At 43.5% G+C, this 20320-nt stretch overlaps 1 protein-coding gene across 1 annotated transcript in view; it reads left to right on the forward strand.

Annotated features, from left to right (window-relative positions):
• Cds1 (CDP-diacylglycerol synthase 1) overlaps positions 1 to 14225 on the forward strand; it is a 64110-nt gene extending 49885 nt beyond the window's left edge. The window contains exons 10-13 of the mRNA XM_040747522.1: positions 2714 to 2866; positions 4721 to 4840; positions 5777 to 5880; positions 11592 to 14225. Coding sequence (XP_040603456.1) covers positions 2714 to 2866; positions 4721 to 4840; positions 5777 to 5880; positions 11592 to 11721 — 507 coding nt within the window. The 3' untranslated portion in view covers positions 11722 to 14225. The remainder of the gene's footprint in view (positions 1 to 2713; positions 2867 to 4720; positions 4841 to 5776; positions 5881 to 11591) is intronic.
• Positions 14226 to 20320: the final 6095 nt, after the last annotated feature.

Genomic DNA, 20320 nt, shown 5'->3' on the forward strand with positions numbered 1-20320 from the left:
TACTTTTATTTATACTATGAAAATGCATGTTAAATTTTAGCCTTTTCTAAGCCTACAAAACCACAAAATGCTAGTGATATCTTTTATTAAAACTTAGTAAATAGGCACCGATAGTTAGTCACTCTCTGTGTTTTGATTAGTGTGGATTCTGTGATGGTCTCCACCTGCTGCAGAAAGAACTGTGTTTGGTGAGAAGTGAGAGCCACACTTTCCTGTAGATATAAGACAAACTGCCTATCCCCACCAATACATCTGTAGCTTAACCCCTAAGACTCACAGAACATCTCCAAAGAGAGGGAGGAAACATAGTTAGAGCCAGAGGACCAAGATGTCTGCTAAAGATGGGTCTTCCATATTTGCCAGGGAGCTACACCCACAAAATCTTAACAGTGATCTTCTAAACAAGACCTGCATAGTGACAACACATACAGGGGAAATCTCACAAGGCCTTACCTGGATGAAGAGGGACAGGATATTAATGACTGCTAAAAGATGGAGCATCAGTCTTCTTGAGAGAGATACTTACAAATCATCTAATCCCAAGTGATCAGCCTTAAACACGTATACATATGATCAGGCTGTGTTTATATGTGTGTGTGTAGGTGAGTGTATAAAACAGTAATAATTGAAGAAGATGAGGCTATGAGTTTGAGAAGTGATCATGGGGGCACAAGAGGAGTTGGAGAAGGGAGCAGGAGGCCTGGAAGTGATTTAAATATAGAACTCACATATGAAATACTTCAGACAAACAAACAGAAAACCCCAACCTACTAAGTATAACCAACTTGGAACACCAGTACCTGTTACTCAGGTTGCAGAACAGGTCACGTGGGAGCTTAAATTCTGTGTCCCAGAAGGATCCAGGGTGCTGGACTTTCTCAGGTGATTCCAGAGTATAGCCACGCTGGAGATCCACATGGTGCTGGAGAGTGCAGCCACACTGGGGGGTCACATGGTGCTGGAGAGTGCAGCCATGTTGGAGATCCATGCGGTGTCCTTTGTTTTGGTGCTTTCTGAAGGCTGCACTGCTTGTTTAGGAGGGTACAGATGCTGGGACAGGTGACCCCTTAGTACTAGCAGAATGCAGATGGTGTTCAGGTCTGTCTCCTGACACATGGTAGCCACTGGATCAATGAGTACTTCCTGCTGTGAGCTCAGCATATTCACGTTTAAATATTAGCCCATGGTTGTAGGGTTTGGGGCAGTGTTATATTTGGCTTTGGTGCTTGAGATCGAACCCAGGACCTTGAGCATGCTGAGCAAACACGCACCACTGAGCCTCATCCCTAGCCCTAGAGCTTAGGTTTGATTAAAGATACCTAGTGGCAGCACTTGGATGGCAGAGGCAAGCAGATCTCTGTGAGTTCAAAGCCAGCCTGGTCTACATAGTGAGTTCCAGGACAGTCAGAGCCATACAGTAGGACTGTCTCAATGTCCCTCCTCAAATAATAATAAAATTACTATAATAAAAGGTATCAATAAGGGGTCTATAAATGACTAGAGAAAAGAAATATACACAAAATTACTCTTAGGGAACTCAAAAATTTAAGTCCGTAATAATAACACAAAGCTTTGAGAGAGTAAATATGTAAATAAGTGTGGCATTGTCCTTTGTGGGGAGACTACCCCACTATTTAGTTTATAAACATAATTCTGAATGAAAATTCTAGTAGAATTTGGGAAAAAAAGCAAGTTCTGAGGTAGAATGTTAGTAATCATTGATACATATGGAGGATCCAGTCCTACTTAAGGTTGACATGTCAAAAATAAAACACCAAGTTAAGTAATACTATAAGAGCTTATTATTTAGAAATTCCATGTGGAAAGCCCCATCATTGGAAATGTAACATACAACCAGATAAGAAACAGGCTCATTTGGAAGCAAAAGCAGTTGGAATCTATTCCTAGTAGCATATTTGAATTTCTGCTGTTCTTGAGCAAAACAATGGAGTGAGTGCCTGGAAGAGAAATGGAACCAAATGTACAAGATATTTTACTGTATCTCCCATTCCCATGGCTGAAGATGGCTAATTTTAAAGACTGCAATGGTGAACAGCTGAGTCAGGCAGCCTGGCTGGTAAGAGACGAAGTACCTTTCCCTTGCATTGTTGTGTACTGTTTGCTTAGTGGTTTTTGTATCAGCTGATGAAATTAACACAAGTCTATGTGCAATAAGGCCCCCTGCACAGCCCATATCTTTATAATCCACTCCCCCACCGTGTCTTTTTAGGCCCTGCTTAAGAGTAACTATGTAGACTTTAAAAAGTAAGGCCTTGGGCCGGAGAGATGGCTCCGTAGGTAAAGGCACTTTCTGTGCAAATCCTGGGGCCCCGAGTTTTATCCCCATAGTCCACATAAAAGGAGAAGGAGAAAACTGACTCCACAGAGCAGTCCCCTGGCATGCACACACATACCATGTATACGTACTTAGAATAGTAATAAGATAACATTTAAAAGTAAGATCTCCCATGAGGCTCTTTCAAGACCACATTAGCCCTGCCCCTTGTGAGTTTGTATGGAGATCTCACTGCTTTCAAAAATTCTTCTGTTCTCTGAAGATTTTTCAGGGTTTCTCCTGGGACCCTCCTGACCTAACTGTGTGAACACAGAGCCAAATGCCAATGCAAAGACACTTGGCACCTGGCTCTGTCCTGTGACTCTCAGCTCCCTTTTACTGGGGCCGTATCTCATGATTTCTTGCTTTGTTCCTTAGGCCGCTTATATGTTGTCCAAATACCAGTACTTTGTATGTCCAGTGGAATACAGAAGCGATGTCAACTCTTTCGTGACAGAATGTGAGCCCTCAGAACTGTTCCGGCTCCAGAGTTATTCCCTCCCTCCATTCCTAAAGGCGGTGCTGAGACGGGTGAGAGCTAGTGGCTAGCAGATTGGAGATCCATCATTCCCAGCTGAGCTTCCCTAGAAAGTTGTGTTCTTCCCTTACAAGATGTAGATGGCGTCATCTTAGACATCAAATGGGTACTCACATTTCCAAGCATATGTTTGTACACTGGGAATTTATTTGCATAATGATTTAATTACTGATAGTAATTTACTTCATGTTTTTAAAAGTATTTTAAAATATAAATAAAAGTTAAAAATAATTAAGAAATTTTTTTACAAAAAAATGAGTACAGGTTATTGATATGATTTGAATAAGTATAAAACTTAATTAGATTCATCAGTTGAAAAAGTCCTTGATTCTTTAGGGGTCACTATTAATATAAAAATCTTCTAAAAATGAGTCCTGACATTGCCACCAATCATCTGAGATATCATCCCTCAGTATGCTCTGCGGTAGACAGTTCCTGTCTGTTGTCGCATCATTAAAGTGGGAAAAAGTGGGCTGGTTAGTTTTTATGTGGGAAGAGGGAACCTCAACTTAAGTCAGAATGTCCTGTGGGCTTGTCTCTGGGGCATTTTCTTAATTGCTGATAGATGGAGGAGAGTCAAGCCCACTGTGGCCGGTGCTGTCCCTAGGCAGGTTGGCCTGAGCTGTATAAGGAAAGTAGCTGGGCCAGCCAGGCAAAGCAAGCCAGCAAGCACGTTCTCTCCAGGTTCCTGCCTTGGCCTGACTTGGTGAGGGCCTACAAACTGTGAGCCAAATAACCCCTCCTTCAATGCAGCAGAAGGCAAGCAAGGACACACAGCGACTGTGTGTGCACGTGTGTGTGCATTGTACTTCAAACTCACACCCGCAGTTTTTAGAAATAAGTTAATCTAGAAGTAATGAATGCTCAATATTTGGTTTTAAACACTTTTTCAATACCCACGCTTCCTGTTCCATGTTATAAAACTTCAGCTGGTACCAGTCTAAAGTTTGGAGCAATGTTGTTCTGTGAGAACAGAGCCAAAACTTTGTGGGCTGCACATCTTTCCAGGACCACATTCATCATGTGCTGCTTTTGGTTCATAGTTACTTAAGGCGGAAAAGAGCCATATACTTAAAAGGAGAAAATTCTGTTCAGATGATTTCTCTAAATCTTCTGTCATCATTTTGTTCATGTTCATTTTAACATGTTTCGTTTTGTTTGAGACAGGGCTTTACCATGTAGTCCAGGCTGGCCTTCAGCTCAAGATATTCCTGTGTCGTCTTACAGAGTACATGCCACTACCTCTTAACAGTATTTTAAGATACTTATTTCTGAGTTGGGGAGTGGTGGAACACACCTTTAATCCCAGTACCCGAGGTCAGCTTCGTCTGCAGAGCAAGTTCCAGGACAGCCAAGGTTACACAGAGAAACCCTGTCTTGAAAAACCAGTTTTTTTTAAAAGAAAGAAAAAGAAAAGAATTTTTTCCGTGTGTTTCCATAGCTTTCAACTTAGTTTTTGTGACAAAGACAACTTTTTGCTATTTCATTGTTTAAAATTAGTGTTATAAAATATAAAATTAAAATAAATCCTATGATTATAAGAAAAAAGTACTGTGGTCAAAAGAGCAAGCGTAGAGTAAACTAAAGTGTAATCTCCCACACAGCTGTTTCCCAAGCCCTGGCTGAGCTGGAATTCTACAGCGAGGCTATGGGTGCTGGACAGGGAGTTGGCACAGGGCATGGAGACTGTCGATGATGACATTTTTCTCTCAGGGTCTTTAAAGCTTGAGAAGTTAACAAAAATGTGGCTTGTTTTAACCTTCTATGTCTGCCACGGTTCCCGGGTTACATGGCACGAATAAGTACAGTGTTAATGCAGCTGGTCCTCTCCACTTTTTCCTCCTTAGGAAACAGTGAGCTTGTATCCCTTCCAGATACATAGCATTGCGCTCTCAACATTTGCATCGTTGATTGGCCCATTTGGAGGCTTCTTTGCCAGTGGATTCAAAAGAGCTTTTAAAATCAAGGTGTGTTTTTATATTCTCTACTACTTTGTTAGTGTACGGAGTTGGGAGCTATATTGCCACTGGGATGTGGTCCACAACTGGCCACACTAAGCCTGTGGAAACCAGACCATCCCTGAAATCTGTCTCAGCCTCACAGCCATGCTACCTGCCTGGTTTGAGTGTATCCTTTTTTTTTTTTTTTTTGGTAGGTTTGGCCATGCCATATTCATTCCTTTTGGAGTGTCTTAGCCTCTTCTGGAGATGGAATGTCACCTCAGAGCTGGGGTAGCTTCAAGACTTTAGGAACCTGGCCATGCATTATCTGCAGCTCAGCATTGCCCAGTCTCAGTTGGGTTTATCAGGCACTGTCATGTCAGGCTTCGAAGAACATTCTTCCAAGTACACAGCAGTCCATGGGTTAACTTGTGGTCTCTGGGTTCAGACATTGAGTACATCTGCACAAATCTCACCCCTAGCCTGCTCTCAGGTTGTTTCCTGGACAAACATGTTGTCAGTGAGCCAGCTGCTATGTTCTTTTTCCCTCAGTGCAGAAAGAAGATTGTTTATCATTGGACTGTTTGGATAAACACAAGTTAGAAATGCTTGTGCATCCGTGGCACACCAAGGCAGCTCCCACACAGCTTCTGCCATGCAGGGGCATAGGCAGTTACAAATTAGACCTTTTGATTTATGAAAATTACATCAATGAGAAAGAGTGCTAGACTTCATTAATATTTAGTGTTATTTCAATTCTGTGTTCCAATTTGGAAATCATTAAACAGTGAGTGGATATTTGAAAAATAACATTTTTGCCTGTTGGTTATATTCTCATTTATTTATATGTGTTAGAAAAAATAGTAAATTTGTTTTCCTTATAAAGGCTATAATACTGAAAAGACATTTACATGTCAGAATTTGATACAGGTGATATTTTTGCGCATTTGTTTGTTTCTGCAGGATTTTGCAAACACCATTCCTGGACATGGCGGGATAATGGACAGATTTGATTGTCAGTATTTGATGGCAACGTTTGTGCATGTGTACATCACAAGTTTTATAAGGTACTTTTATATTAAAAACAAACCCCAAAACTCATCATTATATTATTCTTTTGAGTTCTCAATTCTTGAATTGATGGTAGTTTATATTGTCAAGTTAAATGGAATTGTAGCTCTAAGTAGCAGGATCCAATCTTCATTGTTTTGAATACATTTGAGCAACTCAGAGGTAGTATACACCATGTTTGTTAGCAGGACCCAATTAAAAGACCCAGTTAATGTGACTCGTGCTAGGTTCAAGATACAAACATCACATTTCTTAACTGTGGGCCTTGCACCGAATGCTGTGAAGGAAGATGAGAGTTCATTCTGCCCAGTTATTGCCTGAGTGTCTGTGACATGTCACAGAGTGCTCTAGGTACAAATATAGCACAGAATAAAGCAAAGCAACCCCTCACTCCCACCCCCATCCTCAGAAGTTCTTGCTAAGCTATCAGAGTATCTGAAGTGAGTGCTTCTCAGTTTCAGGAGGTCCCATTTATTAATTGTTGATCTCAGTGTCTGTAATACTGGTGTTATGTTCAGGAAGCAGTCTCCTGTATCAATTCATTCAAGGGTACTTCCCACTTTCTCTTCTAAGAGGTTCAGTGTGGCTGGATTTATGTTGAGGTCTTTGATCCTTTTGGACTTAAGTTTTGTGCATGACGATAGACATGGATCTATCTTCAGTCTTCTACATGCCAATATCCAGTTATGCCAGCACCATTTGTTGAAGATGCTTTCTTTTTTCCATTGTATAATTTTAGCTTCTTTGTAAAAAATCAGCTGTTCATAGGAATATGGGTTAATACTAGGGTTTTCAATTTGATTCCATTGGTCTACCTGTCTATTTTTGTGCCAATAACGAACTGTTTTCAGGACTATAGCTCTCTAACAGAGCTTGTAGTCAGGGATGGTGATGCCTCTAGAAGTTCCTTTATTGTACAGGGTTGTTTTGGCTATCCTGGGTCTTTTGTTTTTCCATGTAAAGTAGAGTATTAGTTTTTCAAGGTCTGTGAAGAATTGTGCTGGTATTTTGATTGGGATTGCATTGAATCTGTAGATTGCTTTTGACAAGAATGCCATTTTCACTATGTTATTCCTACCTATCCAAGAGGATGGAAGATCTTTCCATTTTCTGGTATCCTCTTTAATTTCTTTCTATAAAGACTCAAAGTTCTTGTTATGCAGGTCTTTCACTTGTTTGGTTAGTATTACCCCAAGATACTTTATGTTGTTTGTGGCTATTGTAAAGGATAATGTTTCTCTGACTTCTTTCTCAGCCCATTTATTTGTCTGTATATAGTACAGCTACTGATTTTTTTCTTTGAGTTAATCTTGTATCCTGCCACTTTGCTGAAGGTGTTTATCAGCTATAGGAGTTCCCTGATAAGAGTTTTTCGGGTCACTTATGTTAACTATTGTATCATCTGCAAATAGTGAAGGTTTGACTTCTTCCTTTCCAATTTGTATCCCCTTGATCTCCTTTTGTTGTCTTATTGCTCTAGCTAGAACTTCAAGTACAATATTGAAAAGGTATGGAGAGATTGGACAGCTTTGCCTTGTTCCTGATTGTAGAGGAATCACATTGAGTTTCTGCATTTAGTTTTATTTTGGCTCTTGGTTTGCTGTATATGGATTTTATTATGTTTAGGTATGTTCCTGTTATCCCTGATCTATCTAAGACCTTTATCATGAAGGAGTGTTGAATTTTGTCAAAGGCTTTTTCAGCATCTAGTGAGATGATCACGTGGTGTTTCTTTTTCAGTTTGTTTATTTGGTGGATTACATTGATAGATTTTCATATGTTGAACCATCCCTGCATCCCTGGGATGAAGCCTACTTGATCATAGTGGATGATTTTTCTGATGTGTTCTTGGATTGGATTTGCCAGTATTTTATTGAGTATTTTTGCATCAATATTCATGAGGGATATTGGTCTGTTGTTCTCTTTCTTAGTTATGTCTTTGTGTGGTTTGGGTACCAAGGTAATTGTAGCCTCGTAAAAGTAGTTTGGCAATGACCCTTTTGCTTCTATTGCATGGAATACTTTGAGGAGAATTTGTATAAGCTGATCTTTGAATTTCTGGCAGAATTCTGCACTTGAGACCATATGGCCCTGGGCTTTTTATGGTTGGGAGACTTTTGATGACTGTTTCTATTTCCTTAGGGGCTATAGGTTTATTTAAATTGCTTATCTGATCTTGATTTAATTTTGGCAGGTGATATCTATCCAGAACGTTGTCCATTTCCTTTAAATTTTCGAATTTTTTAGAGTACAGGTTTTCAAAGTATGACCTGATGATTCTCTGGATTACCTCAGTGTCCCTTGTTATATCCCCCTCTTTATTTCTATTTTGTTAATTTTCATGTCCTCTCTCTGCCATTGGGTAGTTTGAATAAAGGTTCGTCTGTCTTGTTGATTTTCTCGAAGAACCAACTGTTTGTCACATTGATTCTTTTTATTGTTTTCCTAGTTTCTACTTTATTTTATATTTCAGCCTCAATTTAATCATTTCCTGTTTGCCTTTTTTCTTCTAGAGCTTTCAGCTGTGCTGTTAATTCTTTAGTGTGACTATTCTCCAGTTACTTCATGTGGGCACTTAGTGCTATGGACTTCCCTCTTATTACTGCTTTCAAAGTGTCCCATAAGTTTGGGTGTGTTGTGTCTTCATTTTCATTGCATTCTAAGAAGTCTTTAATTTCTTTTGCTATTTCTTCCTTGACCCAGGAATGATGCAATTGGACATTGTTCAATTTCCATGAGTTTGTAGGATTTCTGTATTTTGTGTTGTTGTTTAATTCTTACTTTAAAGCATGGTGGTCTGATAAGAAACAGGGAGTTATTCCATTTTTTTGGTACCTGCTAAGGTTTGCTATGTTGCTGAGTATGTGGTCCATTTTAGAGAAGGTTCCATGTGGAGCTGAGAAGAAGGTATATTCTTTTGTGTTTGGATGGAATGTTCTGTAGATGTCTGTTAAATCCAATTGTTTAAAACTTCTGTTAGTTTGTTTGTTTCTTTGTTAAGTTTCTGTATTGTGGTCCTGTGAGAATGGTGTGTCGAAGTCTCCACTATAAGTGTGTGAGGTTTTCCTAGCTTTTGAAGCTAAAGTCTGGGTTGTTTAAGATTGCTTACTCCCTCTTTAGCAGTACTTGTTTCTCATCCTGTATATTCCAGTGTGCTGGTTTTTACCAGTCAATGCCAAATATTTTTTAATTTCCTATATCACTGTCTCTTGACACTTGGGTTATTTAGAAGTATATTGATTGATTTCCAAACAAATCAAGACTTTCTTGTTCTTTCTTTATCGGTATTTACCCTAGTTTCAGTGAAGTTAAACCTTGCTTCGTGGCCCAGCACATCATCTTTTCTGGTACATGTACATAAGCAAGTGTCCACCTTGCAATTTTTAGATGTAATATTGTGTTGGTTGCAGTGCTGCTAAGGGCTGAGTACTGTCGTTTGAGTTGGGAGTGCTTGCTCTACCCAACTAGACCTCTGTGGGGGTCTCCTGCCATGATGACATGTCATTGCTTTCTCTTCTTCTGTAGGAACATGTAATTTAAAATCACCCCCTTCGAGGTTGTATTGAAATACAGAGACATAGCACTGGTGTTTCTCTGGAGTCCCTCACTTGGTCACTGTATCACCTTCCTTTCCCGCATGTCTGGCTGCCTGCTCCACAGCACGTTAGGAGGCTGCAGCAGCGACTTGCAGTTGGTTAGGGCTAGCATGCTATTCCTCTGTCCTTTCATAGCATTCCCTCATGCTTTGTCTTTTTTGTATGGCATTTCCTTGTTGATAGTTTGGCATTAGTAATTCATGGTTAAGTCCAAAAAATAAAACCAAAAAGCAAATATTAAAAGCTTTATTTTTCAGAAGGTGACAGGTTTTTAAGGCATTGATTTGCACTGTTTGTTTAAAAAAGAATTCATCTCGTGCTTTCTCAGCAGTAAAGTCATGCTGAGCCATGTGCCTGCCCTCTGAAAGCAGATCCTTGTCCTATTTGGAAGGCACAGATGTCCTGGATGCAGCTCCCAGGACACACCTGCTGACATCACTTTCCATTTAGCTGAACTTGCTGGGATGACTCCTTTCTCTGTGGTGGCTGCTTCAGGTTATGGCCCTGGAATGTAACAAGACAAGCTGGACTGTAATTTGAGTGGACTTTGGTTATGAGGGGCACATGGCCACAGGTTTCTTCCAGTTTTTCTTGAGACATGAAGTTGACCCATGGGATGGCTGCTCTGTGCTGTTATCCAGCTATGGTTTTAAGTCAAAGATTTTTCAGAATAAATTGTGCCTCTGTCCATCCTCAATGTAATAATTCTATAGAAGACATTTCCTTGTCCCTAGGATTTCCATTTCTTACAATTCTGTTTTTAAAAACTGTGTTATAAATAATTTGCTTACCTGTCTTTAATGTGTGTCTCAGAATTCCGGGCAGTCCTACATACTTTGCTGGGGGATGTTCCAGTTAGATTCCACCATTGTTCATACTTGTAACCCCCCTGCAAGGGGAAGATTTAATAACAATTGTACACACATATTTTAAGATTATAGGTCTGTGGGCTTTGTTTTTTTGAGATACAGTCTTACTCTGTAGACCAGACTGATCTGGAACTCACTATATAGTCCACCTTGGCTTCCAACTCATGATAATCCTTCTGCCTCAGCAGGTCCAATACTGAGCTTACAGGTGTAAGCTACTATGTCTGTCTTGTTTCACAGACCATTGTTTTAGAAGTGTACATATAGGATGTATACATGTGAGCTCTCCAGGCCAGGTGGCAGGAAATTGCATCCGATGGTTGCAGGAGGGTTAACAGAAGCTAGGGGGTGAGGGAAGGACCGCTGCCTGAAGTTCCTCTGAGCTCCTTGTCACCCAGCTGGATTGCACATGAAAGGCTGGAGCAGGAGTCTTGGAAGAATGAGGCCAAGGAGAGGGGAGTGGTGGGTTGGGTCGGGGGTGGGGGGAGTGGGGGGTGGGCAGAGTCAAAAAGAGGTGGTGGGTGGGATCAAAGAGAAGAGGAGTGGTGGGCCAGGTCAAAGAGAGAGAGGAGTGGTGGGCTGGGTCAGGAGAGAGGGGTGGTGGGTCAGGTCAAAGAGAGAGAGGGGTGGTGGGTCAGGTCAAAGAGAGAGAGGGGTGGTGGGTCAGGTCAAAAAGAGAGAGGGGATGGTGGGTGGGGTCATGGCCAAGAGGACTGCTGTGGTTGATGAGCAAGAGGCCAGGGCTGTCCTTGGCCTCTGCTCAAATTGCAGAGTACCTCTCCATGTTGTGTGCTTCTTGGTGTGTCCCTGGGACTTTGAAGAAGGCATGGACACCATGATGCATCCTGAGTAGGAACTTTGGTGCAGGACTTCAGTGTTTTGTGTCTCAGATGAATGATCACAGTCCCCTGAGGGTGTTTCTTCAACAAAGCACATTTACATGGTCTAGAAGTCTCTATGAAGCTAGAAATTTTAAATTTCTTTCTGCGGCCCTCTTTACGATTTGGCTTGTGTCTCCTGGCCTGTGGATCTCTGGTCTATGCCCACCCTCCTGCAAATCCAGGCACAGTCGTTCTAGCTCTTTTCTGTCTCGGACACGCAGGTTGGGCACTCACAGGGATCTTGTGGAGAGCTGTTTCAGTTCTGTAGTGGTGGTTGCTTAGCAGTAAAGAGTGGGTTATCAGGAGTTCACTTAGGCCCCGTGCAAAAAGTGTGACCATGTCTTCTCTGCTTCCTCATCAGGGGTCCGAATCCCAGCAAAGTCCTCCAGCAGCTGTTGGTGCTTCAACCCGAACAGCAGTTAAATATCTACAAAACCCTGAAGACTCATCTCATTGAGAAAGGAATCCTGCAGCCCACCTTGAAGATGTAGCTGCCCTGAAAGAATGGACTGCCAAAGAGGAGCTCTCAGAACAGCTCCCAAGTCTTCCACTGAGCTGGCATGGGGCTAAAAATATGATAGATGCAGGGTTAGCAGATATGAATGTTTCTTTCTCTGAAATTACTGTGAATATTTAACAAACACATGATCTGAGTAATGAGTGTATAGCAGCCGCCCACCTGGGAAAGATCCTATACTTTTCTAAGATGTATTTTCCGACGTTAACATCTCTGCCCTCACTTGCTAGGTTCCATGATTTAGAAGACTTGTGTTTTAGAGAGTCAAACACTATAAACTGAGACCCTCTTAGGGTTGTCCCTGGCAGTGTGACCTTTTGCACAAACCTTGACCTTTGCACTGGGAACTGCCTCTCCGTAGCCCGTTGCTTGCTGCAGGCACTTGGGAAGCCAGGTCTCCGGGGCTTCCTCTTCTTATAGACTCAAGTATTTCTGAAGGGCTGAGTTAGATTAAAAATAAGAAAGAAAAAGCACGATTGTCCACTTTTTCTGTTTTTTTTTATTATTTTTCTTTTTGTTTGTTCATGGTACAGGGGATGGAACCCAGGGTCTCGCATACACCAGGCATGCTCCACTCCTGGGTTCCCTTCTGGCAGGACTGCCTAACTGTCAGAGACACAGTATAGTCTCCTGAGTGGAAATGTCCCGATTTTAAGTAGTTTCAAAATTCGGAGCCTAGAGGCTGAAACTTGTGCCGTTATCCATTTGTTTAAAAGCAGGTGTCAGAATCCACTTCTGATGAAACTTTTTGAAAACATAATCAGCTTCCCGAGAGACGCAGAAGTGGTCCTCAGAGGCTGCAGGAACAGCCACCCGGTGGCTTGATGGTGGCTTCTACTTTTCTTTGTTCCCTGTGAACTGATTGCCCGGATTCCCAGGAAGCCATGCAGGGGCGTGGCTGAGGTGGAGCCCTGGCAGGGTGCCTGAGGTGAGGCTCCACATGGTAAGCCAGGACCTGCCCCCAGCTCTCTGTACACCTCACCCGAGACAGAAGAGAGTTCTGCCCAGAGAGCCAGGCCCTGGCCAACCCCCTGCTGTTAACTGTTCTTCCCATCACATCACAAAGACCAAGAATAAACATCAAGCAGAAGTAATAGCCATTAAGAAGAAAAGCACATGAATGCCACTCCTTCCTCAGGTGGCCTGGACATTGTGACCAGACCAGAGGAACCCTCTTAGCCCTGAACATAAACTCCTGTTGCTGTGTGCACTCGACAGCCATATGTAACATAGAAAATGTTGTTGGTCACACTCAGAAATCACCTAGGTCTCCCATGTCAGTGTTCAGAGGGGAGAAATAGATACCTGTAAAGGATATTTTGGTAATGAAAAGAGTAAATATTTTGTCTAAATTAGAAATGAGTTTCAATTATCACACATTTCCTTCCTGCTATAGACATGCTGGGCTCTGAGGATAAGCCTCAGCCATCATGTGTGTTAGCCTCAGGGAGCACAGCAGACAGAGACCCTCAGTCCTGAGCATGTGTGGTCTCTGCTAAGGTGACTCCTGACCTAGGGCTGCATTGGGCCCACGCCATGTCCTGCTATGCATGAAACCTACTGAAAGCACTGCCACAGGTTATTTTCAGTCGGGCCACCTGTGAGTTAATTCAAGTATCCCCCGCTTTTGTTTGTCCCCCACTCTCTGCTCCAGTTGTTGACAATAAAGAGTCACAGACATGAAAACAACACAGTGAAACCTTGTGACAGGAACATGCCCTGGAAACATGGCCATTGGCACAAGGAAGAGCTGCTTGGGGATAGTAGAGACTCCCCTGACCCACCTCGTTACCATGGGATTGGAGAGTGTTGTGAGACAGGATTATGACAGCATTACTTATTACATATTAAAAACCAATATTCTCCTAAACAAAGTATGAAACTAGTAGGACTATTAGGGCTACAGTAAAAGCTTTTCTCAAATAGACTTTTAGATTTGGGTGTACATGATGCCATATGAAAAATAAGTACTGAATTTTAACAAAGCTCTGAAGATCAACATTTCTAGCATACTTTTATAGCATGCATATGAAAATGGACCATATCTTACCAAACAATCAGCAGAAGAGCTAGACTCCAATCAGCATTACATTTGCTCCAGAAAAGCCTTCAGCTAATGTAGTGATGTGGGGGACAAATGAGGACTGGGAACTTCTTCAAGTGCAGTGATGACCACACTGGGAATCTGCTGCTGCTTGGTACCCATCACTGGGATGCTGATGTCTCCTATTCCCCTTATGGTGGCACATGCACAGTCACTATCTGAGAGCAAAGACCATCCCATTTCATTTACCCTTCTCATTTGCACTTTGGTTTGAACAAAGGTAATGACACCTAGTTCAATGAAAAGGAAATGGTAGCATCACTGTATATACTCTGTACATGGGTAAAAGTTTATGATATGTGTCAATCAGTTCTCTGACTCTTTTTACTGAAACTGAGATAGAAAAATAGTAATAAAAATCGATGGTATTTTGACTTTGCTGTGGCACTTTCTCATTGGAGAAGCATCCCACAAGCACTGGGTTCCTAACACATGAGCTGCCTGCCCCATTCTCACTTGGGTTTGGACAGCCCCACCCTTTGTCCCAGACGGTCATTTTATATACTTGTAAGGTGTGCTTCATTGCCCCTTGCTGGTTAGACAACATGAAGGGACCCTGATTTGTATTGAACGAGTGTAGCCCATTGGTAATTGTGCCTGCCCATATCCGGTGGGAAAGGGCAGGCTGGCAGGACTGAGCCAAAACCCAACTGGTGCTTTGGCTGTGTCTGCTCTGGTGGGATTAAATGCTTTTTGAGTGGTAGATAGCCTCCCCCTTCACTTGAGCAAAACCTGGAATGCTCCCAGTAATCTCACTCAGACCAGTGCATCCTTCATGAAGCAACAACACCGGAACGTACAGTTCTCTGTCCTGCTCTGACAGATGCAGGGATGGACGGTGGCGACAAGTGAACCCCAGGTTCATGGGAGATGGGGTGCCAGCTGAGCTCCTTTGAGAGTCTCCTTCCCTTTTTGAACCCCATGGAGAAAGGGCCTATGTACTTTGGAGACTCTGAAGTTGCAAGGAAAAGCAGGTCTAGACAATTTCCCCTAACCCAGTAGCCACTCTGACAGCCTGGTGTCTTCATGTACAGATGTGTTGTACTTTGTGGAATCCTTAACACATCCGGGGTCGTTTAGTGAAGATTAGTTGACAGGCACATTTTGTGACAACAGCACAGTGTTCTCCAAAAGGATCAGGGAGAATCAGTCCAGTTTCCTAAAGGGCATAAGGGGTATGGTTGATAAAGGGCCTTGTCCATGGAGAAAGTTCCCAAGACAGACATGCTGTCCGAGTAACTGGGAGAATGAAAGGCCACTTTGTCCTCTTTAGTGGGAGACGAGGGATCCACATCTCTCTCCTTCCAAACCCACGAGGTGTGGGCCTTGGCAGTTCATAAACTCCGAGTTTTTCTACTCTGGGTCCTACTTGAGTTTAGTGGATTCCAATGGTTTTTAGCCTTCAGATGAGGCCCAGAAGAGTGCTAAGTGTGTGGAATAGTATGAAAAAAAACCCTGTAAACACATTTTTCATCAGTTTGATAAATCCAAAGTTCTGAAGGAATGAGAACCAGAAATTTCTGCTAGTCCAGGTAAGATGGACATATTTCATTGGTAAGCCTTTTCCCCCCAGAAACTTTGTTGAAATATAATTTACACACCAGGCTGGACCTGATAATGCATGTATGTTATTTCAGCACTAGGGAGATAGAGGCAAGAAAATCAAGGGTTCAAGGTCAGACTCAGCTATGTGGTGACTTCCAGAACAGCTTGAGTCTCTGTGAGAACTTGCCTCAGAATAACAACAGCAGTGATTTATGTACCAAAATGTGTTTTACCACCAGTAAACGTAGTTGGAAACCATTTCCATGTTCTTCCCAAAAGTTCCTGGTGTCTGTTTGCAGTTAATGCCCAGCTATGCTGATCCTAATCTGCTAGCCTTTATCATTTGCCTTCTGTGGACATTACGTATTAATGGAATCATGGGTGTGCTGTAATATTTTTACATGTATTACTACTTTCCTTTTCATAAATACTGAATTTGGGCAATCTGTTTGCCAGTTGATAGGCACTTGTATTATTTCCAACATGGGCAGGAACTAAAAGAAAACTATGAACATGCTCTTCTCCAGCCTCTGAATTGGCTGGGGTAGGGGAGATAAGGTGTTGATTGCTGTTTCTCACAACTTTGTATGTGGGGGGCGGGGTGAAGGGAAGGAGTGAAAATTAGATATGGTTAAATTGTCCCTTTTGCCATGACTTTCAGTGAACTGTGATTTCATCACAGCAATAGTAACCCTAAGACAGCGCCCCGAGTCATAATTTCTGAAGGGTGGATGCCATCTTCTCAGTAGAATGCTCATGAAACAGTATTTGACAGGAATGTTGCTGTGGTGCTCACATAGCTAAGTCCACGTTCTGCCCTCCAAACCTTCCAGGCCAGCTGGAGAGGCATGTAGCAGATGCTCTGTTGGCAGTCTGCTGAGGAAGGGCTCCTAGCCTTGGCTGCATCGGGGTGATGGACATGAAGAGCAGGGTAACCGGGAAAGCCCAGGTAGGAGCAGAGACTCTGGTACGTTCTGCAGCTGCTGGGATAGCCTGTCACTGTCACCTTTTTTCTTAGCAGATACCTTCTTTATACTGGAAAGTGGCCTGTCCCCAGGTCACAACTGTGTTGTAATAGGAACTTAGTGGCATAGAGAAGTACGGTTTGGGGTGCTGGTCCCTGCGAAGAAAGCCCACTGAACACCCGCTGAGGGCTTGGGAAGAGGGGTCACATAGCTAATATGTGAGCCAGGAGTTTTCACTCTTTCAGCCACCCAAGAAAATTGAAACTGTCCACTAAAAGTAGTGTCTGAGTCTTTACCATGGTTATCCATGAGAGCAAACGGTGGAGATGCTGGTAGACAGGTAAGTCAGACAAGGTGCATCACTTACACAGTGATGCTGGTACATTGCTGGTAGACAGGTAAGTCAGACAAGGTGCATCACTTACACAGTGATGCTGGTACATTGCTGGTAGACAGGTAAGTCAGACAAGGTGTATCACTTACACAGTGATGCTGGTACATTGCTGGTAGACAGGTAAGTCAGACAAGGTGCATCACTTACACAGTGATGCTGGTACATTGCTGGTAGACAGGTAAGTCAGACAAGGTGTATCACTTACACAGTGATGCTGGTACATTGCTGGTAGACAGGTAAGTCAGACAAGGTGCATCCCTTACACAGTGATGCTGGTACATTGCTGGTAGACAGGTAAGTCAGACAAGGTGCATCCCTTACACAGTGGCCCTCTACTGTCCATGGATGACCAACAACAACCATCTGTCTATACAAACACGCACACAGAGACACAGATACTCAGTTTTGGCATTTGAGACTCGGTCTATAGCCCAGGTTGTCTGGTTAGTCAGTCTGTAGTCCAGGCTAGTCTCAAACTCGTCTCAGCCCAGCCTCAGTTTCCTGGATGTTAGGATTACAGGTGTGAGCAGCCATGCTTTCTTTCTGTGGTGCCCGTATTATGGGGTCTGTAAATGGGCACCAGCACTGAGGACTAGTCCGGAGAGCTGCTAACTTGCCCCCAGTGCTGACCTGTAACAGGTGCAGACAGTGCGGTCTGTCTGCTGGACAGGGTGGTCAGGGCTGCCCTGGAATGTTTCACTCTCCCGTTTGAGCAGGGAGGTGGCGAGGGGCTTTCTTTTCTGGCTTTGGGCAAAGATGCTTCTCACTGAGAAAATGGGTGTGCTGCTCAAGGGCCCCTCCAGGACTAAGGGACAGTGACAGTTTCAAACACAGGTTTTCAGGCCTGGGACCTACATACCGGGAGGCTCTAACCCAACAGCACATGCTCTAAGACGTCTATGAAAACTACATTCAAGCTGAAGGCAAGGCTCCTTTAGCGGCTGCCCGCCAGGCGTGCTTGTAGGAGTCCTGCACAGTGGTGGACGGGGTGAAGTGGCCGTGGGGAGGTCCAGTAGAGAGCTTCTATAGAGCGTGGCAATGGGAAGGTGCACGGGGCTAGGGCAACCGCTGGGACCAAGGACACTCACTGCAGTCAGGAGTGCTGGAATACTGAGAGCTTCAGGAACGTTCTACTGGGGCAGGCAGAAGGGCTGGTAGGAACAAAGCTGTGGGATGGAGAGTTGGGGATACAGATGCCGCTCAGGGTTGTCATCGGCATGGTGACTTGGTATGGCGTTGTTGCCGCTCTGTGGAGCTATCAGGAAGCAAGCAAACAGCACCCATAGCACCCAGTTCTTACACTGTTCCCAAACAGCCCGCCTCCGCAGGTGGAAAGTGAGTGCCAGAGCCACACCTGGATGGGTGAAGATGAAAGTCACTGTGCCAATAGAGGCCAGCAGGTTAGAAAGCATGTTGTCTGAGAGCCACACCTGGACGGATGAAGATGAAAGTCACTGTGCCAATAGAGGCCAGCAGGTTAGAAAGCATGTTGTCTGAGAGCCACACCTGGATGGGTGAAGATGAAAGTCACTGTGCCAATAGAGGCCAGCAGGTTAGAAAGCATGTTGTCTGAGAGCCACACCTGGATGGGTGAAGATGAAAGTCACTGTGCCAATAGAGGCCAGCAGGTTAGAAAGCATGTTGTCTGAGAGGGGGACGACCCGGGAACGCACGAGAAGGCTTTGTATCATGACTGTTTAAAACAGTGCCAATTCTACAGAGGGCCAGAATTAGAATGACATGAAAATGAAGACTACAGAGCCCAAAAAAATCACACTGGTGGAGACTATTTCACCGAATTTTAACAGTAGGGCATGGGAAAGACCCTGCAAGTTTAATTGGAGTTGCTATGGAAAGGCCAGGCTCTCACAGGGACATTCTATAAGAGGGTTTTTGTCTTCCTTGCTGATGGCTGAATGTGTATCACCCTGAAGACAGGGACTGCTACAGTTGACGGGATACAGCATCTTCAATGTGTGGATTTGAATTTGAACTAGAAGCATGTTCAGTAATATGGCAGACCCGGGCAGCAAAGTCAGACGTGATAGACTGATTTGTAGGTGTACAGTCACAGTCTGCTTGGGTTGACCTTTGCTCCAGGAGTATTTCCAGAATCAGTTTGCAGAGGAGCGGTTTCCTGTTATGAGCAGTTTTGTGGGGTGGGGTATTACATTTTGATACTGGGGCGGAACTTGTGCCTAAGCCCATACTCTGTCACCACACTCCATATTCCTAGCTAGAAGCTGCATTGAAGTTGGTAGTAAAAGGCCACAAACAAATTGTTTTTATTGGAATAGCTGTCCTTTTCCCTGGGAGGAACCTTGTGGTTGTCTCTGCCTCTGAGCAGGAAGCATGGGAGATGATGGTCAGGGTTGAAGTTCGAGTGAAGTTCTTGATAAGGCTGGGTGTGATTCTGTACAGATGGCATGGCAGTCATGCCAAGTCTACTTTCTCTGCGGTCATCGAAAGGACCACTGGGAAAGGTGTAGGCTCTGAGTGGAGGCTGTGGCTGGAAGAGGGAGGAAGCTTGTTCTTAGGCACCACACTTCTGGAACCCTGATTCCTCTGAACAAGGGAGGCTGTGGGCTTTGACTGCCAGGAGCTCTTTGCACTTCACCCCATAGAACAGATGAACAATCAACTCCCTGTTGATTTGCCTTCGGGTGTCATATTCCAGTACATCATTTCTTGAAAGAAAAGGGCCCCCAAAGGAAGTGGCACTATCAGGAGGCCTTGTTGAAGTAGGTGTGGTCTTGTTGGAGAAAGTGTGTCACTGTGGAGGTGGGCTTTGAGGTCACATATATGATCAAGGTACCACCCAGTATCTCAGACCACTTCCTGTTACCTGCAAGATGTAGGACTCTCAGCTACTTCTCCAGCACCATGTCTGCCTACATGCTGCCATGGTAATGAAATGGACCTCTGAATTGTAAGCCGCCACCTCAAATGTTTTCCTTTAAAGAGAGCTGCCCTAGTCATGACATCTCTTCACAGCAATAGAAACCCTAAGGCAATTTCTAAATTAATGTTAATGCATTGAGGACATACACACCAGTTTTGCTCTTTAACTACCAAACACCCATACTTTACAGCACTTCTTCAAGGAGGTGTCCTAATAAAATTTCCTAAGAAACTCAGATACAGGGAGGTTAAGTCATTCACTCAAGTGATAGAACAGAAACAGCTCTTGGCCTGAGCAGCATACTTGTGAGAGCTGTATATAGCATTAAAATGGTAGCTCTAACAGTTTTATACAGTCAAAATTTTAGTCTTGCCTAAGATAATAATGTAGTTTTTAAAAGTCCTCATTAGATACCCCAATAATTCTGAAGTGTGTTATTCATATTGCTTCAAGTTGTAGAGGGGAATTCCAATAACTGGTTGTAGCTGCCAATGCCTAGGCCCATGTGGTGGGGTCTGGGTGCTACATTTGGCAGGTGTTGGTGGGATCTGTGTGGCAACCAAACAAGACTGTATGCATGCCATCACACTGTAGGCAACACTTCCCGCATCTTTTCCTTGTGTTAGTTCTCAGGTCTTCCGTCCTTGAGTCCCGAAACCTTTT

The sequence above is a fragment of the Mesocricetus auratus genome, unplaced genomic scaffold (genome assembly GCF_017639785.1).
Source record: "Mesocricetus auratus isolate SY011 unplaced genomic scaffold, BCM_Maur_2.0 Super-Scaffold_100006, whole genome shotgun sequence".
In the NCBI taxonomy this organism is placed as follows: domain Eukaryota; kingdom Metazoa; phylum Chordata; class Mammalia; order Rodentia; family Cricetidae; genus Mesocricetus; species Mesocricetus auratus.